Source organism: Musca autumnalis, unplaced genomic scaffold (genome assembly GCF_047663935.1).
Source record: "Musca autumnalis isolate F117 unplaced genomic scaffold, ASM4766393v1 scaffold_1, whole genome shotgun sequence".
In the NCBI taxonomy this organism is placed as follows: domain Eukaryota; kingdom Metazoa; phylum Arthropoda; class Insecta; order Diptera; family Muscidae; genus Musca; species Musca autumnalis.
In genome coordinates, this window is record NW_027411644.1 from 21,890,885 (window position 1) to 21,916,462 (window position 25,578).

Consider the following 25,578-nt stretch of genomic DNA (forward strand, 5'->3'; position numbering starts at 1 on the left):
GCCTGAAAGAAAGAGTGCTTCTCTAGACCCTTCCTGGAGGAAAGGGTGTTTCTCTAGACCCTTCCTGGAAGAAAGTTTGTTTCCTTAGACCCTTTCTGGACGAAAGGTTGCTTCTCTAGACCCTTTCAGAAATAAAAGTTTGTTTCCCTAGACCCTTTATGGAAGAAGGGGTGCTTCTCTAGATTCTTTCTGGAAGATAGGGTGCTTCCCTAAACCCTTTCTGGAGGAAAGGGTGGTTCTCTAGACCCTTTCGGGAGGAAAGTTTGTTTCCTTAGACCCTTCCTGGAAGAACGTTTGTTTCCTTAGACCTTTTCTGGACGAAAGGTTGCTTCTCTAGGCCCTTTCACAAATAAAATGTTGCTTCCCTAGACCATTTCTGGAAGAAAGGGTGCTTCTATAGTCCCTTTCTGGAAGAAAGGGTGCTTCTATAGTCCCTTTCTGGAAGAAAGGGTGCTTCTATAGTCCCTTTCTGGATGAAAGTGTGCTTCTATTGTCCCTTTCTGGAAGAAGCAGTTCTTTTGTAGGCATTTTCTGTAAGAAGCAGTGCTTTTCTAGACACTTTCTTGAAAAAACAGTGCCTCAATTGACCTTTTTGGAGGAAAGGGTGCCTCCCTAGACCATTTCAGGGGAACTGGTGCTTCTCTAGACCCTTCCTGGAAGAACGGGTGCTTTTCTAGGCCCTTTTTGGAAGAAAGGGTGCTACTCTGGACTCTTTCTTGAAGAACGACTGCTTCCCTAGACCCTTTCTAGAAGAAAGGGTGCTTCTATAGACCTTTTTGGAAGAAAGGGTGCTTCTCTGGACTCTTTCTGGAAGAACGACTGCTTCCCTAGACCGTTTCTAGAAGAAAGGATGCTTCTCATTCTGGAAGACAGGGTGCTTCTCAAGACCCTTTCTGGAAGAAAGCGTGCTACTCTAAACTCTTTCTGGAAGAAAGTGTGCTTCTCTAGACCCTGTCTGGAAACACATGATACTTCTCTAGACCCTATCTGGAAACACATGATATTTCTCTAGTCCCTTTCTGGAACACATGATATTTCTCTTGTCCCTTTCTGGAACACATGATATTTCTCTAGACCCTATCTGGAACAAAGGATGCTTCAGTAGAACCCCCCATTAGAAGGTCTTCTGAGTGTGGAAGACCTTTAAAAAGTCTTTGGTCAAGGTCTTACAAGACCTTTGAAGTGCTTCTGTCTACATGTCTTTTCTGTAGAAGGTATTTTATCAATAGAAGACCCTTAGAAGGTTTTCTGTCAACAAAAGGCCATTGGGAGATCCTCTGGCTACGGAAGACCTTTAGGATGGCTTCTGTATACATTTAAAAGGCCTTTAAAATGCATTCTGTCTATCGAAGAACAAGGTCTTCTGTCCATAGAAGACCTTTAGAAGGTTTTCTGTGTTTAGGGGACCTTAAAAAGACCTATTGAAGTCCTTTAGAAGATCTACTGTCTATAGAATATCTTTAGAACATATTCTGTCAACAAAAGATCCTCTGGCTACGGAAGACGTTTTGAAGGTATTCTGTGTACATAAGTAAGGCTTCTGCCGTTAGAAATATTTTACAAGGTCAAATTTCTAGAGAAAGCCTTAAAAATTTCCTCTCTTTTAGAAGACCTTTACAAGGCCTTCTTGTAAAGAAGACCTTTAAAAGGCCTTCTTTGTCAATTAAAAGTCACAAGTCCTTCTTTGTAAAGAAGACCTTCACAAGATCTTCAGACTTAACTTATCGTAATAATTTAGCATCCATAGCGCAGCATCTAGATGACGTAGAGAGCTAATTCTGCGTAGACTCGTTCCGTATATAGATAAGAATATTTCGTTTATAAACCGACAGTTAATATTGCCTCATAGGCGAGAAAATAGATCTACAAAATTTGACCATTCTTTTCAAACGAATAAATTTTTTTTACAAAAGCAGGGGGTTAAAAAGGTCAGCACAAGGTCTCCTATCTGCAGAAGACCTTTGAAATACATACTGTCTAAAGAAGACCATTACATGGTATTCTGTCTATACAAGACCTTTACAAGGTCTCCTCCCTTTATAGAAGAAGACTGTTTTAAGGTCTCTGTCTATAGAAAAAAATGTCTCATAAGATCTTCTCTATTGAAGATATTCTGCTTCTAGGACACACTTGGAAGCTTTTTTGTCTATGGAAAACCATCTGTCATCATAATACCCCAAGAAGATTTTCTATCTATACATCAAAATGTGTCCTTTAGAAGCTCATTTATTAAAACAAGGTCCTTAGGTTAACTCCTTTTTAGAGAAATTCTTTCTCTCTTCGGAAAACTGTCTCCTGTTCTTTTTGACACAAAACGTCTCACATATGATGACAAAGTTATACCTTCCTTCTGTCCATGGCATATGTAGCTATTTCTGGGCATTATTTGTTTTACCCAGCATTTTCATATTCCCGGAATCTTTATCTGTGTATGTGTGTCTTTGTACGTGTTCGTATTTGTATTTGAATTGTGTACACGAATATCGGGAATAGTGAGACAAATATTAACAATCATAAAGTGGCAAAATACGTTTTATGCTATTTGCCAAATAGACAATATGGAGAATATGAAGTACCAATAAACGGAATGAAATTTCGCCATGGAAAGCATAAATAAAGCTAAATAGACATAAATAACAACAACAGAAGCAAAAGCATCATTGTCTAGTTGTGATATTTGCAAAGAGATATCAAAATTTTTGTTAAATTTACTTAAGTGGAATTTTGTGTTTTCAATGCTATTGATTGGATGGTGTGGTGGAACATGGAAAAAGTCAATAAAAAGAAAAAATTCTAAAAATTAAAGTGAAGTAAATACTTTAAAGGAAATTTAACAATTTAAACAAAAATTTATAACAAATAATAACGCCTTTTTATTTCAATTCAATTGGACTTTTGGCATCAGTTATGGCTGTTCTTCTCCCAATATTTTTTTTGACATTTGACTTTTCTTTGTAAACCATTTTTTTTTTGATTAATCAATTTTCAAATTTTCCCATGGCTAAATAACTAACTACCTTATAAATAATTCATTGTTGCCATGATACATTCCGCTGCGACACCCACATATAAATAATATAAATATAAACTATTTATTGATTTCAATATTTTTGTTATTGTTGTTGTTATAGGCATATGACTTTTCAATACTTACAATACAATTCAATGGTGATATTCGTGGAGACATATTTCTTGTGAAAATTACTCGCCTGACAGGTGTAGACCGCATGTTGATGGATTCGTGACAAATTCCGTACCACTAATTTGCTATTTATCGTATTGTCGTAGCTGTAATCGACAACACTATTTGGATTTGACCATTCATTAGCCAGGTAACAGTTGGTGGTGGTTTACCTGTTGGGCGATAGGAGAACAAAAGCAAAGAAAAGAGAGAAGATATGTGAAATTAATTTCTTTTTATATGGATGTTTTGTTAAAAAGAACTGTTTTAATAAAATATTTAACATTTTAAGTTTTCCACTTTGTTTTCTTTGAAAAATGTCTAGACTATAATTAAACAAAAAAAAATTTTGATTCATGCAAAGTTTTTGTAGTTCAGCAATTTTTGTTTAGAAAAACAAAGTTTTTTTCTCCTTAAAATAATTGGGTGTAGTTGTGTACTTGGGTGAGGAGTGTGTGTATTTGAACATCTTGTTAAATTTGTAATATAAAATGATTTGGGATTCCCCTCCGCCTTGTTATAATATTGTATCAGTATGCCAACCAATGAAAACTTTAGACAACCTTTTTAATACCCTAGCCAGTTTTTCTATTTCTAATTGAAATTGTTTGCTCTCAGCTGTAAATATTTCAAACTTTCAAGGACAAGATACAAAATATTTACTTTTAAACTAAACTAATAACCTTGGAAATTTAACAAAGCTCAGATTTTGAGTATTAATTATAAACATCAAATTCTCACCCGCCTTCTTTTTTGATGGAAACCCCATATAAATAAACATCTGATACTAAAGTAGATAATGACAGAGCTTTAATATAAGCTTTAAACTGCACTTAAGTTTGAGTAGAAGAGAAGAAATACTTTATGTCTTGAAAATATATCAAATCAAGCTTAATTATTATACCCTCTACCATTTGTAACGAATTAATATAACCATTTGCGACTCTTTATAGTATATATATTCTTAATCAGGGACAATTCTGAGTCGATATATGTAGATATGTCTATATGTCCGTCTATTATAATCACTCTAACGTCCAAAATAATTGAGCTAGAACCCTATATTTTGCTACCCAAGTGTCTTTTTTCAATAGACAGATCAAGTTCGAAGATTGGCTATATCGGTCCATTTTCGATATTTTGTTGGTTTTAGCTGCAATTTTTAGCCAAACTAGCTGTTATTTGATTTTTGAAGCTTCCAGTAGTCAAAAGACTTCTCCACAAAAAATTATCAACATTGGTTCATTTTTTGGTGTAGTCCCCATATAACAGAACCTCCGGATTTTCGGTATTTTGGGAATTTAAGCGTCATTTTTAAACGAAATATCGGAAATTTGAAGTTTGAGATTCACAGTGGTAGTGGTCGAAAACTTCTTCACGATAAGTTGTCAGCAGAGATCCATGTTTTGGTGTAGCCACCATATAATCGTACCTCCTTATTGTAAACAATCACTACCTTTGTTGAGCGAACTATCTGTAAGTTGATATTTGATGTTCCCAGTGGTTACAAAATTTGTCCACGAATAATTGTCAATATACATAGGTCCACACTTTGATGTAACTCCCATATAAAGATACCGTGGATTAAAGACACATTTTGCGACCATCCATTTTATTTCAAAATATTTTATAATGGAGGGTATAAAAAATTCGGTCCGTGTGAATTTAACGATTGTCTACTTGTTTTACTCGTACTCAAATTTTGTTTATAATTTTTTCGCGTACAGAAGTAGCTGAAAGCAAGTATACTGGAAAGCTGACTATTTGGAAGGATATTTGTTCAGCAACAAGAAACAATGACGGAGTCCTACAATTTCTCACCCAAGTTTGGAGACTGTACTTAAAAAAAAAAGAACAATCAAACATACTGCGTCAGAATGAGACACCAGGTAAAAATAAAGATGAAACAGATCTATTTCTGGTTTTCATCAACTGTGCGATTAAAGACATTAGCGAAACCCAGTCTGAAGAGTACCACGAAGGGTCGTATGAGTACGTCCAAAGCAGGCTGGAGCATCAAAACAGGCCGCCGAAAATAAAAATATAACCGATCGTTTACTAAGAAGATTGTGTTGCTGGAACCAATAATATGGAATGGAAATCTATTTTCCCTATATGGGATGAACGAAAACGTGAGAAAGCCCGTGTAAGAGAACCCCGACCGCAGGTGTTGGAAATATCTGAGAGATGAGAGCAGAGAATAAATCTGAATAAGAAACTCCTAACTGACCTGAACAAAGCTCAAGATGTCAACATTAGCCTTGAAGCATTTGCCTTTAACTTTGGCATGTACAGCTGTTCACCATCGCTCATTCCTATGACGTGACCTTGCAAACGTAATCAGTGTATTTCGATACGCTTAATTATATTGGTGTCGTTCTATAGTCGATACGGTTCGTGGTTCATAGGACGTCGATATTCAAAGTGAACACAGATTTGTCCATAGATACTCCGAAGAATTTGTATATCCTCAGCATTTATGCTAACGAGGGTATATATTTCAATATGGACTCAATCGGTCCACTCCTTCGGTTACCTCTCACACAAAATTCGAAAAAGTTCAGTTTAGGGTCTGCTCTCGATTCGCTTTGGTTTTGTTGTAGCAACTTATATTCACTGCCCCCATACGACGGTACAAGTTTCATCAAGGGCAAGTCCATACTTCCTGAGAAAATAGCCTGAAAGTTGCAAAAAACCCCTATGACACAGTGCGTAGTGGTTTGGAGCGTAAGATAACTCTCGAACGGATCTGCCGTTTCGGTCCAAAATGTGGCCTTCGTAATATTTTGTGCAAACTTAGTTTAAGTTCGAAGATAAGCAATATCGGTCCACTCCTTCAGGTACCACCCCCCACAAAAGTTCAAAAATGTTCGGAAAAATTGTGCGATGATGGGAGTGACAGATTTGGTCCATACACACCCTAATATATCTACCAGTTATAGGTCTGGTTCGAGTATGAACTATATTTGTGCACTCCGTCGGGTAACTCCCACACACATTTTTGGATAAAGTCACTTTAAGACTTGCTCTCGGATCACTTTGATTTTTGTTGAAGCAACTTGCATTCGCTGCCTCAATTACGACGGTAAAAGTTTTTTCAAGGGCAAGTCCATACTTCTTGAGAAAACAACCCGAAAGTTGTAAAAACCCCCTATGGCACCATATGTAGTGACTGGAGAGCTCGAACTGAATACTGCGTTCGTCCACACTTTGGATATCGTAATATTACTTCGAATATTAGATGAAATTCGAAGGTGGAAGGAGTGGACCTTCCGATACCTCACTCACAAAAAGTTTAAAAATATTCGCTAAAATGGTACTCTATATATTGTCGAAACTCAGTTTAGAAAAAGCCCTCTCGTCGGCAATGTCGGCTGATACTTTTTTTACATGTTTTCTCTCAAATACCCAAAGAACTGTCTTATATGCTTACGCAATAACCTATGCCTCGGAACGGGTAGTATCAGAGTTTTATAAAGTGTTATTTTTGCTTGACGAGATGTGGCTTTGTTTTAAACGGCTTACTTAAGTCAAACTCCTCAACTCCACAGTTGTTCCGAGTTCTATTGACGCATTGCGCGTCGACACCAACAACTTGCCAGACACACTTTAGCATATTCTCCTTCGTTCCTCTTAAAGGAATCACATACTTATTTTACTGCTCGGCCCATGATGTCAATACCGTCAGCATAACCAAGTAACATGTGGCTACTGGTTTATATTGTGCCATTTCTTTTGACTTTTGCATCTCGTATAACCTTTTCCTTTTCACACGAAAGACCTTATCTTTGTCTGAAACCTTATTTGGTACTTAAAACTTTGGAGAGGTTCTTTTCTATTTTAACTGAGGAACGAGTATCAGTTATCCTGACATTATCTTAAACGGAATAGTGAGCGAACTTATGCCCCTATAATAAGTTTCATCGTCTTTCTTGTGGACGGGACACAGGATGCTCAGATTCCAGTCGCTGGGTACGTGTTCTTCGTGCCAGACGATGCTATCTAGCTACTGAATACACCTTATCAGCGTGTCACCTCCGGTTTTAAACATCTAGGCTGGTAAACAATCAGCTCCTGCTGCCTTCTTGTTCTTTAGCCGGTTTATTACTGTCTTTACCTCATCTTTGCCGGGCGGTATACATTGAGTACCATCTTCTGGGATTGGATCCCAGAAATCGATTTTCCAAAACCCCAAATTTTTGTCGTCGCGGATTGTTGAATTTTTTATGGGATTCCACAGTAATCATATTGAAAGACGAAAATATTTCTCCAATTTTGGAACATATCGTCATCAGAAATGCCCGATGCCGTAACCCACAAACAAATCGATATATATATTGTAGTATTAATAGTTAGAGTAGTGCTATTTTAATTGATAGCTAGTGTAAGTAGAATTATCTTGTAAGCAATTAGTATCTAAGATAATTCAGATAATTATGTTACTCTCTTGTACATAAGAGAGTGGGGCGTTGTTGTTATTATGTGTGGGGGCATTGGTGATAGCGATCGACCAACGAGGTTATTAAAACCAGTGATTACAACTAGTTCCAATAGAGACACACATAAGAACAAACGCACCCCGCTCGCTTGCAATAAATAATTGTGAATAGAAAATAATAAAGAAGACGTAATAAACAATTTTAAACAAACAGTGTTCCTCTTTAATAAACGCAAGCCTACTACATTTTCAGAAGTGGGATAGGAAAAAATCGCCTACAAAGTGAAAAAATAGACTTTTTTTTTCTGTTTCCTGACACCAATAAATTTGTTTTACCTAAAAAACAAAATAGAACGAAATAGAGAAAACCTGTTTGAAATGAATAGCGTCACAGTTAAGCAACAACAAACATCGTGGACGGCCACTAAAGTGCCAACAACAACGTCAACATGCAGAAAGATCGAAATGCAGAAAACAAATACAGAAAATATAACGGCGCAACACAAAAAAATAATTTTGCCATCAGACAGTGAAGAAGAGGAGAGCGGGGTCGAGTGCGAAAAAGTACGAAATAATGTTGAACAAAAAGTGGAGAAAATACATGATATTGAAGAACATGCAGAAATACACTTTAAGGCGCGACTTGTTAGTGGCGCACACACAAACAAATTGCCGATACAAAAAATTAGAGACACCCACGAATTTTTGAACAAAATTGCCGAAAATGAGGAGAAAGTTACGGCGATCAAACTGAAGAACAAAGAAATAGAGTTATTGAATAATGAAAATGAACTTCTGAGACGAGAAAAAGACATTTTAGCGAAAGAAAATATACTGCTGAAGCAAAATTTCAACACCAACAAAACTACAGATGACCACATTTTTATGAAATTATTAAGCAATTTTATTCCGAATTTTGACGGAAGCACAGACGCAAATTTTTGGGTACAACAATTACGAGGTTTGCAGCAGCTTTACAACCTGTCGGACGACAAGTTGCGTGTGTTGTTCGCTATGAATCTTGCTGGCAAACCATTGCGTTGGCTGCATTCCAGCCGAATCACAATGTTAGACGAGATGTTAAGTCAATTTTGCCTGATGTTTGGCTCAAACCACAGTAAGCTAGAGACAGAAGGAAGTTTGAACGCCGCGTGTGGCAATTTGGAGAAAACTTTGCTAATTACTGCGATGAAAAGATACAGTTGGCCGAAAAATTAAATCTTGAGGAAGATGAACTGGTGGAGTATATAATCGACGGCATTCCTAATGTGCAGCTCCGACGTCAAACCATCATGCGGCGAATTAACAACGTCAACGAATTACGTAAATCCTTGGCTGCGATCAAATTGCCGAGAGGGAACGAGTTAAAACGGGAGCCACGGAAGGTGGGCGATGTAAAGAGAGGTGTTGTCACCGACAAAGCAAATCGTGTGGTGGCTACGTGCGGAAAAAATAGAAAGAAAGGCGCAGCGATGAGTAACAATGATTATGTAAGATATTTTAATTATAGTTTTAGTGCTCCATGTAAAATTTATTTTCCTTTGGAAACGTTAATTGATACCGGTAGTCCAATTAGCTTAATTAGGAGAGACGCGTTGCCAGTCGGAACACAAATTTTTCCATTACCACAAACGAATTATTATGGCTTGAATTTTTCACATTTGATAACATTTGGAATTTCTTTTTGTTTTTTAAAATATAACAATAAAAGTGTTGAAGTAAAATTAGTGGTAGTTGATAACGGTTCTATGAAATATTCGGTGTTGTTGGGACGAGATTTTTTGAAAGAAACTCACAGTAAATTATTGTTGTTTGGTTGTGAATCCGATGTAGAGCCAGAACAGAATATTATGAACGAATTCGAATTAGGTGACAAATCGATAGCCACTGAATCTAATTTAGATCAAGAATGTGCAAAATTTGAGAACGACATATTAGCGATAGATGTATCTTCAAATTCTACAGACTTCAACTTGAAAGTCGGTGATGATGTGAACCATCATATTTTGCGGGAATTAAATGTTTTATTTAAGGAAACTTATGTAGATATGAAACGTCCTGAATTACCAGAAATACATTACGAAATGAAATTAATATTAGAAAATTCCAAACCTTTCAACTGTCCTCCGAGACGACTTTCCTATGCTGAAAAACAAGAATTACAGAAAATTTTAGATGATTACTTGGAAAAAGGAACAATAAGGTCGAGTGAATCTGAATATGCCTCACCCATAGTGTTAGTGAAGAAAAAAACTGGAGACCTCCGAATGTGTGTAGATTTTAGAAAATTAAACAAAATTACAGTTAAACACAACTACCCAATTCCTTTAATCGACGATCTTTTAGAAAGCTTAGCAAACAAAAAAATATTTACTAAACTAGACCTCAAGAATGGTTTCCATCACGTTTTTATGAGTGAAGATTCCATAAAATATACAGCGTTCACTACGCCGCTAGGACAATATGAATTCCTGCGTATGCCTTTTGGACTAAAAAATGCTCCGTCAGTTTTTCAAATGTTCATAAACAATGTCTTCAAAGACCTAATTAGAACAGGAGATGTCGTGATATATTTAGACGACATTATGGTCGCCACATGTGACCTCAAACGACATTTAGAAATATTAAGAGAAGTTATGTTGAGACTGGTACAAAACAAACTGGAGTTGCGTTTAGATAAATGTGAATTTTTGCGAGATAAAATCAAATACTTAGGATATACGATTGACCAAGTAGGTATACGAGCTGATGATAAAGGTTTAGAAGCCATAAAAAATTTTCCTGTGCCTGATAAAGTACGCTCAGTACAAAGTTTCCTTGGCCTTTGTTCATATTTCCGACGCTTTATTAAAGATTTTTCAATTCTCGCTAAACCACTTTATGACTTAACCAGCAAAGATAAAAGGTTTAGTTTTGGGAAACTTGAGCTCGAAACTTTTGAATTGTTAAAGGGTAAACTTTTAGAATCCCCAGTTTTAACACTCTATGACCCTTCCGCAGAGACAGAACTACATTGCGACGCGAGTGCGTTAGGTTTCGGGGCTATACTTATGCAAAAACTAGAAGATAAAAAATGGCACCCCGTATTTTATTTTTCAAAGAGAGCTTCGGATGCTGAGTCTAAGTTTCACAGTTACGAATTAGAAACCTTGGCGATAGTTTATGCTCTTAGAAGATTTCGCGTCTATTTATATGGCAAAACTTTCAAAATAATTACTGATTGCAACTCCTTGACTTTAACCTTAAATAAGAAAGAGTTAAATCCAAGAATTGCTAAATGGGCATTAGAATTACAGAATTTCGACTATGTCGTCGAACATAGAGAAGGAAAGCGTATGCAACATGTAGATGCATTAAGTCGTTCGTTAGACATTATGATTGTAGACACCAATACTTTTGAAGAAAATTTAATCATCGATCAAAACAAAGATACCGAAATTGTAAAAATTAAAGAAATGTTACAGACCACTGACCATAAATATTACGAGATGAGGAATGGCGTACTATATAGAAAACTTAAGACCGGAAAATTGCTTTTTGTTGTCCCTGCTCAAATGGAATCCCATGTTTTGTTTAGGTACCACGACGAAATGGGACATGTCGGTATTAACAAAGTTACAGAATTAATAAATAAAACTTACTGGTTTCCTCATATAAACAACAAGGTTAAAGATCACGTTCAAAACTACTTAAAATGTATAGTTTTTTCCCCTAAAAGTGGTCCTGTTGAGGGATTTTTACACAACATTCCGAAACCAACAAAACCTTTCGAGATGATACATATAGATCACTATGGCCCGGTAGATAGAGACAACTCAAAGAAACACATATTCGTCGTTATCGATTCCTGTTCCAAATTTGTGAAGTTATATCCCACAAAAACTACCGCAACCAAAGAAGTAATAAGTGCATTAAGTGAATACTTCAGGTATTACAGCCGACCGCGATACATCGTTTCTGATAGAGGGTCTTGTTTTACTTCGAATGATTTCAAAAAATTTGTTGAAGACAATGACATCCAACATATTAAAATAGCTACGTTTTCACCAGAAGCAAATGGTCAAGTAGAACGGGTTAACAGAAATTTGGGCCCAATGATCGCAAAACTCATAGATACAGAAACTAATACTACTTGGGTAAAAACATTAGAGACCGTAGAATTTGCGTTAAACAATTCCTGCCACAGGATGATTAATGAACATCCTAGTGTAATGTTGTTTGGTGTAAATCAACGAGGAAAAATTTCAGATCAGATTAAGGAAAATATTATGAACGAAGATGTTAGAGATTTAAATTCAATAAGACAAAGTGCAGATGATAGACAACGTGTCGCACAACAATACAATAAAAATTATACAGACCCCAAAAGAAAACAACCGGTACTGTACAAACATGGTGATTATGTCGTAATAAAAAATATTGACGCTACTATTGGTACGTCTAAGAAATTTATGCCAAAATTTAAGGGCCCGTTTGTAATAACAGAAATACTGGAGAATGATCGTTACGTTTTACAAGATGTAGAAGGTTTCCAGCAAAGCAGAATACCCTATAAAGGAGTATGGGCAGCACACAATATGAAGCATTGGCATAGGGGGTCTGGTCAGTTAGTTCAACATAATTTACAATGTTCACAGCAAACCGAATTGTCTCCTAGTCCAGTTACAGAACAACATTCAGAACTACCTATTACAAATAATGATAACGTTCCATAAGGCAACCGTAGCAGAAAGAGTCAGGTGATCTTTATAGTCAGGATTGGCCGAATGTAGTATTAATAGTTAGAGTAGTGCTATTTTAATTGATAGCTAGTGTAAGTAGAATTATCTTGTAAGCAATTAGTATCTAAGATAATTCAGATAATTATGTTACTCTCTTGTACATAAGAGAGTGGGGCGTTGTTGTTATTATGTGTGGGGGCATTGGTGATAGCGATCGACCAACGAGGTTATTAAAACCAGTGATTACAACTAGTTCCAATAGAGACACACATAAGAACAAACGCACCCCGCTCGCTTGCAATAAATAATTGTGAATAGAAAATAATAAAGAAGACGTAATAAACAATTTTAAACAAACAGTGTTCCCCTTTAATAAACGCAAGCCTACTACAATATATATAAAATGAAAATATCTCTATCCGTTCAAAAATAATTGTTCCGTAAAAAACGATTCTGAACCACAGCGGCTCGGTAGTATTGGATACCAATAGTTTGGAAAAATTCTTCCTTCCGTATCCATTTTCAGACTTTATTGTGGCTCCGGTACATCTCGATTTTTCACACTCCGTTTTTCCATTTCCCACTTTTTCCTGTGGATAAGAGGTTTCTCCTTTATTACGGTTCCTTTCTCTCAGAAGTACAAGTTGCTACTGATTGTAGAGTAACCCAATATGTCGCATTCTCTTCTGGTAACAGTAGGACATTTCTGGTCATACCATGGATTCCTTGGTGGAGGTCTCTGGTATCAAAGTAAGGATTTTTTGTTTGCATGGAATAGTGGGCAATAATTTGGCACTGTGCTGATAAGTTATCGGAACGAGTAGGGCTATCATTAAAAAAATTGGGCCAGTCGATTAAAATATGCTGTGGCTATTTTTGCTATTGCAGCTTACCGCCACCATCCGTGTTGGATATATTCTTGAATTATTTGCTATGTCATCTTAAAGTTTTGGTCGGGTAAAAAGTTATAAAAAATCGTATGGTTTGATTCAATATTTATTATCAAAAATTATAATAAAAACAACAAAAACAAAAATTACGCAAAATCACAGTTCTACGATCAGCACTTATAATTGCTACGTGATTTATGGACAAAACAAACATAACATATAAACGTACTCCACGTTGAGATGTAACGATGTGAAAATATTAAGTTGACTGGTCGGTACGAGGTAAGAATTTATGTTTGTTCTGTTTTGGTTGAAGACTCAATCATATGATTGCTTAAGTCTGGAGTATTCCTCCATTGGCTTAACTTCATTACTACCCTCTTTGCCGAGAATAATGTTTACAAAACGCACTGACAGCTTGCAAAATTTACTGATCGCTACCAATATCATGATTTCATCCCGGCGAAGGGAATTATCAATTGGCTTTTCAGTTTTTGAAATGATGATTTTTTAGTGAAAACCTGAACTCTTTAAGCATCGAGTATTCTCATGTTAATGAGAATGATGCTCAATTTTCGGCTCGATGCTTAAAAAGTTCAGGTTTTCACTAAAAAATCATAATTTCAAAAACTGAAAAGCAAATTGATAATTCTCTTCGCCGGGATGAAATCATGTAGTTATATGTTGTATGACTTTTAGGAGTAATATTCCACTATATATTTTGTTTTTTTAAATGCAGTGCAATAAACAATTCATCTCAAGAGCACGCCGTGTCCACATTTACAAATATTTTCATTTGGTTTTTTGGTTTCCTCGAAGTGAAGTCACGTCTTCAACAAACATTGTATGTATATGTTCTTTTTTGTAATATTCTTTCCTTAAAACCTTTATTTCTTTTTCCATTAAAATCGCTCTAACAACTCATGGTGTTTGTATGATTTTTCTACTTCTTCTACATTTTTTATGATTTGAAATGGTATAACATTGCTTTTATTGCTTACTTTATGTTTATAACTTAATTGGCCATATGTGCTCTCTGTTATACATTGGAGTTCTTATTTGTCCTAGTTTTCACCAAGAAATGTTTCCTCAAATATGTTTGCATGTTTATTAAAATCAACCATTTTATACTTTATGGGAAATCAAACTTATGTATGACCGCAAAATTTTTTTTGTTAAGGGTAATGACACCGGCTTATTTCCAAAGAATTGTTTTTTTATGAAATGTTAATACCCTTCTGTAAAATATGTTTCCTTTCACTCGGAAATTAGTTTATTTTTATGTCTTTTTGTTGTAGTAGCTGTTAAGGGTTTGAAAGTGGACATCTTTGAACTTGATGTAAGTGCGTTCTTGCATGGTGCCACCTTGGTGCAATGTTAACATGCCCGAGTTGAATGCCGAATGGCTGGAGTCGATTTCCAGGCTAGACAACATTATATGTACATTTTTAAACAGTAGCAAAAAGTCATTGTTATATACATTGCTGAGGAGTGACGTCGTTAGAAGGGCTCGACAACAAAACAAGTGATCAATGACCTGAACTCTTTGGCATGGGAGAAGCTTTACTTTGTTTTAATGTAAAGGGAGATGAAAAAATTTTGGTTTTTGGTCGGTAAAGCCGTATTTATTTTGCAAATTCGAATCACTGTGCAATGTTTACATTACGTGTTTATGATCTTACAATTCGAAAATACTTATTGTATCGTTGTATATTTAGGCCATATTTGTTTTTGATGCTTTAAGTATACTTAGGATTCCTAACATTGTTTCATGTGATAAGCTTTTTGCTTTTTGCGAATATATATATACATAGTTTGTTTGAATGTTTTTTTTTTTTGTCAAACTTAAATTTGTATTTGTAAGGGAGGAATAATTTCCCCATGCCGCTTATACCATGAGTACGTTAAATTCGATTTGTTGTAACTGACACGAGTTTGCCGAACTTTTATTCAGCACCACAAAAAATATTCAATCTAATCTAGTTTCAAATGTAATCTAGAACATTATCCCTGACCTATTGTTCGATCAATCAATTACAATGGTAATTGTAGTTATTTTAGTTCAGCGACGAATAATGCTTGTCATGGCCTTATTTAGCATTTTCGATTTGTAAGCAAATGGAACAAAATTAAATGATGAAAGATACGTTTCACGTGTACAGCACAATTAGGTTGTGTTGCAAGGGGAGGGGTGTGTGGTGATTTTAGTAATATTTATGTTGAAAAAGAAATATTAAATTTCAGTAGTAGAATTTTGTTACAGAAATTATGGTTAAGTAAGACTTAGAATTTACAGATGGGGATCGATCTAGCGACTGGATTTCTGTTCATAGAAAAATTTGAAACATATTTGATATTCACTTTGGCAGTTTTGTTAAGATGTGTATTACTTTATTATTGTAAGAAAATGCAGCTTAATCTCAGTTTTGTTGTTTTTAAATTTTAAGTTTTTTACATAAATGCTTGTTTTTATACCCTACACCATAGTATGGTGGCTATATCAAGTTTCTTTTTTCCGTTTGTAACGTATTGAAATAATTATTTGCGATCCTATAAAGTATATATATTCTTGATCAGCGATCTATATGAGTCGATCTATATAAAGGTACCACCCGATTTCAGGCATATTGACGTTTTTAGTCACATTTCAAACCGAATTAGCTTTAATTTGATGACATTTTGGGTTCCTAGTAATCAACAAATTTATAATATAAAAATGATGGGCATAGGTTCATGTGTTGGTATAGCCCCCATATAACGGTACCTCCAGATTTTCGGTATTTTGAGAATTTTAGCTAAAATTTTTAATCGAACTAGCTGTTATTTTACATTTAAGGCTCTCAGTGGTTACGAAATTTCTCCAACAAAAATAGTCATATTTTGGTACTGCCCCCATATAACGGTACCTCTGGATTTTCGGTATTGTGAGGATTTTAGTTACATTTTTTAACCGAACTAGCTGTAATTTGCAGCTTCACCCCAGTGAATGAACGACTCGCTGTAACTCGATTAAAAGCAAAATTCTTCAACATCAGCTTTATTTTCGCTCATGCTCCCACTGAAGACAAGGACGAACAGACCAAAGATATATTTTACGAGCGCTGAGAAGAAACTTATGACAGTTGCCCTGGCCATGACATTAAAATTATACTAGGCGATTTAAATGCCAAAATTGGAAAGGAGAATATCTTTGGCCCAGCAATCGGGAAATTCAGTCTCCACAGTGAAACATCTGACAATGGTATGAGGCTGATAGACTTTGCAGCTGCAAGAAACATGGTAGTTAGCAGTACCAGATTTAAGCATCTCGATATTCATAAGAGCACCTGGATGTCGCCATATCAAAGAACAAGAAATCAAATTGATCACGTTGTGATAGAAGGAAAACATGCATCAAGCTTGTTGAATGTACGATCGTTCCGAGGTGCAAACATAGACTCGGACCACTACCTAGTTGCAGATTAATTACCGTAGCAAACAAAGTGCGAACAGACACAACACTAAAGTTGGACATCGGTAAGCTGCAATCAAACAGATAGCCACAGCATATTCCACTCAACTGGCCCAACTGCTTAATCAAAGCACTCCTCGTCCCCATAACATATCAGGACAATGGCAAAACATTGCCCACTCCATGCAAAAAGCCGCAAAATCAGTACTTGGATACCAGATACCTCACCCAAGAAATCCATGGTATAACCACGAGTGTCGTGCTGCTACCGAAGAGAAAAATGCGGCATATAGGGCTACTTTACAATCAGTAGCAACGCGTAGCGCACGAGAGAGATATCGGGAAAAAAAGAAGAGAGAAGAAACGTCTTTTTCGCAAGAAAATGAGAGAGATGGAGAAGCGGGAGTGTGAACAAATCGAGATGTACAGGAGAATGAAGTCCGAAAATTCTACCAAAGAGTGAAACATCAAACTGATGGCTTTGGAACAGGCACCACCTACTGCAGAGACCAGCAAGGTAATCTGGTAACCGATACAGATAGAGTGCTAAGGATATGGAAAGACCATTTTTCTAAACTGTTGGTATCCAATAGTAGCGAAGTCGACGAAGATACCACAGATCCAATCCCAGAAGATGGTATTGAATGTATATCATCCGGCCAAGATGAGGTAAAGACAGCAATAAACCGGCTGAAGAATAATAAGGCAGCAGGAGCTGATGGCCTACCAGCCGAGCTGTTTAAAACCGGAGGCGACACGCTGATAAGGTATATATATCAGCTAGTTAGCACCATCTGGCAGGAAGAACGCGTACCCGACGATTGGAACCTGAGCATCCTGTGTCCCGTCCATAAGAAAGGAGATAAGACTTTATGCTTCAACTATAGGCGCATAAGTCTTCTCCCTATCGCCTACAAGATAGTGTCAGGGTTATTGTGCGAACGACTTAAGCCCATGGTCAACGAAATAATTGGATCATACCAATGCGGCTTTTGACCTGGCAAGTCCACCATTGACCAGATATTTACCATGCGGCAAATCCTGGAGAAGATCCAAGAGATGCAGATCGACACCTACCACCTTTTTGTAGATTATAAAGCAGCCTTCGACAGCCCGCTAAGTTCAAAGGCATTCCAAGCCATGTCTGAATTTGGTATCCCCGCAAAGCTCATTCGGCTTTGAAAAATGACTCTAACTGACACAAGATCTTCAGTTAAAATAGGAAAGAACCTCTCCGAAGAGTTTTGTACCAAAAGAGGTTTCAGGCAAGGAGACAGCCTTTCGTGTGATCTTTTCAACATCCTGCTAGAAAAGGTTATACGAGAGGCAAACGTCAAAAGAAGTGGCACAATCTACACCAATAGCCACACCTGCTTATGCTGATGATATAGACATCATGGGACGATCAGTAAAAGAAGTAACCGATGCCTGTATGAAGGTCGAAGGAGAATCTGCTAAAGTGGGTCTGGCGGTAAACGGCGAGAAGACCATGTTGATGGTGTCGACGCGCAATGCGTCCATTGAGATCGGACCAACTGTTGAAGTTGGTTCCTATAATTTTGAGGTAGTAAAAGACTTCGTATACCTCGTCACCGTCGTAAACACAACAAACGACATCAGTTGCTAAATAAAAAGAAGAATTGTATTGGCCAACAGATGCTACTTTGGCTTAATTAAGCAGTTTAAAAACAAAGCCACAACTCGTCAAAAAAACGCTTTACAAAACACTGATACTGCCCATGCTGATGTATGGTTCCGAAGCCTGGGTACCTGCGCAAGCAGACAAGGCAGTGCTTGGTGTGTTTGAGAGAAGAATTCTTCGAAAGATCTACGGACCAATGTGCGTTGACGGTGAATATCGACGTCATATGAATCACGAGCTGTATCTGCTATACAACGATATCAGTATCCAGATGCAGCGATTGCGTTGGCTAGGCCATATAATAAGAATTAGCGATGATAAACCCTCTAAAAAGGCGTATAAATTCGAGCCACATGGCGGTGCACGCAGAATTGGCAGGCCAAAGAATAGATGGCGCAAACAAGTGGATGAAGAGATGACAAGGCGCGGTATTCCAAAAAGCGAAGCACTAAACAGAGAGAATTGGAGAATTTTTCTTAGTTCGGTCTATGGAACAAATGTTTTGTAATGGGCCAGCTAAGTAAGTAAGTAATCCTGAACATTCTCTAAACAATTTCATAAAATTCGGTTCAGTAATTTTGAAAATTTTACATGGCAGAAATACTCAAGGAAATCTCGCCAACATTACTGAGAGGTATTTTGCCACCGTTGAAAATTTGATGTTGCCTGGTCGGGTTGGAGAAACAACCCCATTGTCTACCAAAATTATGAAATATGGTCATAAGTTTGAAATATATAGCGTTTAAAAAAGACGTGGGCAAGACACGCAAGCTCTTCCGAAATTCATAAGAAAGAAGAAATTTGGAAGCTGTGAATTAATTCGGTCTAGAAATAAATATGCGTAATTTGATAGAAATCGGTTCAGATTTGGATAGGGCTCCTATATATATTTTCGTCGGATTTGACGTATTTGCTGCACCAAACATGCTATATAGGTCCGATTTTGATGGAATTTGGGATGTGTGACTGAATTCGATCTAGAAATAAGTATGCCAAATTATATCGAAATCGGTTTAGATTTGGATATAGCTCCCATATATATTTTCGACCGATTTCACGTATATGCTGCACCAAGCGAACTATATATGTCCGATTCCTTTGAAATTTAGAATGTGTGACTGAAATCTGTCTAGAAATAAATGTGCCGAATTTTATAGAAATCGGTTCTGATTTGGATATAGCTCACATATATATTTTCGGCCGATTTCACGTATATGCTGCACCAAACACGCTATAATTGTCCGATTTCTTTGAAATTTAGAATGTGTGACTGAATTCGGTCTAGAAATAAATGTGCCAAATTTGATCAAAATCGGTTCAGATTTGGATATAGCTCCCATATATATTTTTGGCCGATTTCACATATTTGCTGCACCATGCACGCTATATATATTTCGTATTTCGATGAAATTTGGAATTAGAAATAAATGTGTCAAATTTTATCGATTTGGGTATAGCTCCCATATACATACATATAGACGCCTCGTTACAATATCTTACTGATCATTCGAATATTGATATCTTACAAAATTCCCATAAATTTAAGTCATAACTAAATCTGCCATTTATTTGCTAACATTTCATGGGCACATTTTTTTTCTATTCACATTCACACATACACACATCTATATGTTTATGAAAAATAGTTCGGCAACAAATGAACTTAATACACGTATGGTGGTGATGCTAAATATTGATTATTATTTACTTCCTTTAAACAATAAATTATATTTAACATACATATGTAAGCACTAGAGTTGTGCCAAAGGAACTATATGGAACTATCTCGTTCACTTCGCAGTTCCAATGGCCCACCTTTTTTCTTTGAACAAACGGCGTATACTTACTATCACACGTTATATTTAATGATGTTACTCATACGCTTTGGAACTAGTACCAGGAACTAGGAACTAGATGACCCAACTCTAGTAAGCACCATTGATGGTGGTGCGGTTGGTCTAGCAAACAAACTCTGCCGGCTGTCAACAACAGCAGGAGTAACGGCCTAACAGCATTTTTCACGTAGTCTCAGCTACATCAAAGATCCACACAATAAAAATAGGCCATATATTTTACATTAGTATTGGTTCCCTGTTTATTTAGCTAAAATATATTGACTATAATAGACCATAAATATATATTTTTAGACAAACAAACACCCACACACACTACACACAATGCCTTATTATGAAGAACTTCCTCCCACTTTGGTACATTAGAGTAAAATAATAAATTTTATGATATAAAGTAGCTATTTTTTTGTTTGTTTGTTTCTTTGTTGGTTTATGACCAGCCAACCTAGAATAAGTTTATTGTGTGAGTTTCAGGAGGCATTGTGTGCGTGTATTTTCTTTTCTATGGGAAGACCTAAATGGCAAGCCAACATTTCAACACAGACACTGATTGTAAGAAGCAAACGGAGTGAGAAAAACTCCACATAAAAGCCACTCACTGCTCTATACTTTCATTGTGTGCAAACACTTAACAATAGACGCATAAAAATAACAGATACCCCAGATTTTTACCTTGATTTTTTTTTAGTAGCAGTAAATTTATTATTTATGGAGTACTTTTGTAACTCTACGTGTGTGGAATATAGGAAAAATAGATTGATGCACTCAGAAATTGTTTTATCGATATTAACAAATTATTTTATTACATCAATTAATTGGGCGCCACCGTCAAACATCTAATGATCGGTGGCACATTCCTTCAGGAAATTGTTAACCACTTCTCCGAGTATTTCGGCTTAAAAACACCTTTATAAGAATCTCAGGGAAGCTTTAAATTAAAATCAGTAAAAAGCATCAAGTTCGGTCTGGCCGAACCACGAAAAATTATGAACTTTGACAGATTTTTTTTTATTTTTATTGAGCACTGGGAACCCCAAATTACTAATTTTAGCTACATATTTCAGTTAAAATCATCAGGTAAATATTTAATAGAGAAGTTTTTAACCACTGGGAACCATATATGCCAAAGGACATCCAATCTTGCCTGAAAATGTAGATAAAAAACAAAAACTTGAATTCGGTGCTGCCGTTTTATAGGGCCATGCCTAAACACTGAACTATGATGACAATTTTTTTTGAGAAGTTTTGTGACCACTGGGAAATTCAAATATCTAATAACAGGTCTTTGAAATGTAGTTAAAATACTGGAATTACTTAAAATCGGAAGGTGCCGCTGTGTAGTTGCTATAAAGAAACATGTCTTTGCCGAACATTTTTGGTGGAGAAGTTTACTGACTGCAGGAAAACTCAAATAACACATTACGGGTAGTTTAGTCAAAAAAGTAGCTAAAACCCTCAAAATACGGTAAATCGGGAGATACTGTTATATAGGGTCTATACCAAAACATGGAGCTGTGCTGATAATTTGGGGTGGAGAAGTTTCGTGATTGCAATTAACCTTAATTGTCAAATTACGGGTAGTTCCGTCTAAAAATTTAGTTAAAACCTTCAAAATACAGTTGAGCCTCTTTTATCCGGTCGCTCGGGACCAAGGTGAGCACGGGTTAATAAACGTTTTTTCAATATCATTAATTTTGATGTTTTTATTGATTTTTATCAATATTTTGCAGGGTTTTTAAGATTTCGTATATTCTTTTTTGAGTAGATTAGTTTTGTATTCGATGGGCCTGCATTACATCTGGCTCGGAAATTTCTGGAAAATTATTGTTTTCAAGAAATTTGCAATAGAACACTGCATCCTTCTATTGCTTGGGCTAATGAGGTCGTTTCTGGTTCTATTGGATTGTCTTCGTCTTCATCTGACGAAGTCTGTGGCAAACACTTCCAAAATAGGCTTGTTTCTTCGGCATTATAAATTTGTTCCGCTGACAGATTTTCAGTCTCAATATATTCGCGTAAGTCTTCTTCAAACAGAGTGGCTGATTCATAATCAACACATTCATTTTCGCCTATTGCTTTCAGCCTTGGAATTCCATGTCGTTTTTCGAATTTTTCTAGCCAACCACTTGTGTACTTTCATTTCGAATGCCAGGCCATAAAATCTTTAAATTTGTGTCAACTCACCTGAAATCAGAGTTCCCTTGAATCTTTTTTGCCGAAACCATTCGTATGTTGCGAAATCAACTTTTGGATTTTCAGATGTTCTTAGCGTGTGACTTTGTTTAGGCCATCCACTGATTCACTTCTAGAGGCAATTGATAATTGGGCGTTTGAACTGACAAAAATGTTGATGAGATTTAAATATCAAAAGTTATTCGCAGGAGATACTAAAAAGAATGGGGGTTTTTACCCCCTTCGGGCAGTTTGCTCAAGAAGTATGAACTTGCCCCTGAAAACATTTTTACCATCGTAAATAAGGCAGCGAATGCATGTTGCTTCAACAAAAATCAAAGTGATTCGATATGTAAAGTATGGACCAATTCGGCCACTACCTTCAAGAGTTACCGTACGAACAATTTTTCCGAACATTTTTGAACTTTTGTGGGGGAGGTACCTGAAGCAGTAGACCGATATGGCTTATCTTCGAACTTAAACTATGTTTGCACAAAATATTACTAAGGCCAAATTTTGGACCGAATCGGCGGATCCGTTTGAGAGTTATCTTGCACTCCAACCACCTCACATGGTGTCATAGGGGTTTTTTTGCAACTTTCTCAGGAAGTATGAACTGGCCCCTGATGAAACTTTTACCGTCGTATGGAGGGCAGTGAATAAAAGTTCCTACAACAAAAATCAAATCGATTTGAGAGATGGTCCTAAACTGAACTTTTCCGCAATTTTGTGTGGGAGGTACCCGAAGGAGTGGACCGATTGAGTCGATATTGAAACCTTATCTAAGTCTGGTAGACATTTCACGATGTGCAAATTATGGACCAAATCGGTTACTCCCTTCAAAAGTTATCATGCGCACAAATTTTCGAAATTACGAAAGCCAAAATTTGAACCGAATTGGTTCATCCGTTCGAGAGTTATCGTGCGCTCCAGCCAGCCAGACGGACGGACATTGCTCAATCAACTCCAAATTGTCTGAAACACATTTCGTCCAAACATACTTTGGGTCTAAAACCGTTATTTCGATGAGGCACATTTTGCCCGTATGAAAGTGTATACACCCTCGTTGGCATAAATGCTGAGGGTATAATTAAGATAAAACCCTCAAAATACCTAAAATCGGGAGGTACCGGCTATACCTAAACATGGACCAATGTTGAAAATTTCTGGTGAAAAATTGTTGTAACCCCTAAGCACTTTAAATGGCAAATTACAGCTAGTTCGGTTAAACATTTTAGCCAATATTCTCAAAATAACGAACATCCGGAAGTACCGTTATGTGGGGGCTATACATATATCTAAACATGGACCTATGTTGCCAATTTCTGCTGGAGATGTGTTGTGACCCCTAAGAACTTTAAATGGCAAATTTCAGGTAGTTCGGTTAAAAATTTTATCTAAAATCATCAAAATACCGAAAATCGGAAGGTACTGTAATAGGGGGGATATATGAACCCATTTTGACAATTTTTGGGGGAGAAGTTTTGTGACCACTGGAAACAACAAATCTTGAAGTACAGTCAGTTGTGACAGAAACTGCAGCCAAAAACCTACAAAACTTTCCATCAGAAATTTGTAAGTAATGGACCACGTTTTGATATAGCCGCCGAACCATCCGATTTTCGGTATTTTCAAGGTTTTAGCCTCCTTGGGAGCCACTGTGGTGCAATGGTATGCACACCCGCCTTGCACGATAAAGGTCGTGGGTTCGATTCCCCGGCCATTCAACATCAAAACATTTTTCCACGGTGGCAAAATACCCCTCAGTAAAGTTGGCGACATTTCTTGAGTATTTCAGCCTTGTAAAACTTCTCTACAAGTGGTGTCTTAGACACGCCGTTCGGACTCGGCGATAAACCGTAGATCCCATATCATTGAGCTTAATATGAATCGGGGTGCACTCTTTGATATGAGAGAAGTCTCCCCTGTCCCTTCAGGGATGTTTGTGGAACAATTATATAGCCTCCTTATGACACCGAAATGGACGAAGTTTGGTATTTAGTCTTCTTTGGGGCTATAAAACTTTCCCTCGGAAATTTGTCTGCACAGGTCCATGGGACGGTAATGCCCGATCTTTAGTACTGTCAAGGTTTTAATTAAATTATCACACTGAAATGTATGAAATTTGCTTTTCCTTGGGGCTACAAAACTTTCCACCGGACAATTTTTCGTACAGGTTCACGTTTTGATATAGTCCCCTCCCGATTTACGGTATTTTCAAGGTTCTAGCCACATTATCACAACAAAATGGCTCAATGTTGGTATTTCGTCTTGCTTGTAGCTTTAAAACTTTTTTGTACAGGTTTTGTAGAGCCCCATAGAATAGTAACTCCGGACTTTCGGTATATTCAAAGTTTTAGCCTCATCATCAGACCGAAAGGGCTACAATTTGGTACTTAGTCTTTCTTCCTCGCATCTACAAAACTTTCCCACAGAGATTTGTTCACGTTTTGATATAGCCCCCATAGAACGATACCACCCGATTTTCGGTATTTGAATAATTTGAAAATTTGTTACAGAAGTGTCTATCACTACAGGAATGTTTGCTACAGCCCCCATGTAGCCATAAATAAAACTGGATATATGATACCTAAGAGAGCGGCTTTGAACACCGTTTAACGCAACAACATAGTTTGAGTTCAATTACAATGTTAGGTCTTATTTATAGGGTGACACCGCGTTGCAATGATATGTACACCTGTCTTGCACTCTGAATCTCCACATTACATTCCCAGGTCAGACAACAATACAATTTTAGGTGTGGAAAATATTTCAGCAATCCGTCGTTCTAATTCGGCTATTAAAATAGCTTCCGTATCATTGAAATAATCAATACGAGTCGAGGTGTACTCATTATGAGAGAAGCTAGCCTTGTCCCTTCAGAGATGTTTGAAAGAACATACATATGTTTGTATGTTAAATTTTGAATTTATTTTTCTGATTTCTATTTGAAGATTTTTTATTTGTGTGTATAAAATATCCTGCTTTCTTTCTCAATTTATTTCCATTCATTTTAATGGTCAATAAAATTGTTGGCCAAATTACTTTTGGTTGTCGATTATTACTTCCTTCATTAGCATTATCACATGGCATAATCATAAATGTTATTACTTCAAACATATTGACACAATAATGACCCCCGGACAAGCCTTTATATCCGAAACAAATAAAGCGACACACAACACTTAATTAAGAGCTTTGAAGTAATTTCGATATTTTATTGCTTCAAA

At 36.7% G+C, this 25,578-nt stretch overlaps 1 protein-coding gene across 1 annotated transcript in view; it reads right to left on the reverse strand.

The window, feature by feature from the left end:
- Positions 1–25,578, reverse strand: part of side-VI (sidestep VI transmembrane protein) — a 456,009-nt gene that overhangs the window by 225,685 nt on the left and 204,746 nt on the right. Inside the window, 2 exon segments of the mRNA XM_073969507.1 lie at positions 3,155–3,310; positions 3,313–3,354. Coding sequence (XP_073825608.1) covers positions 3,155–3,310; positions 3,313–3,354 — 198 coding nt within the window.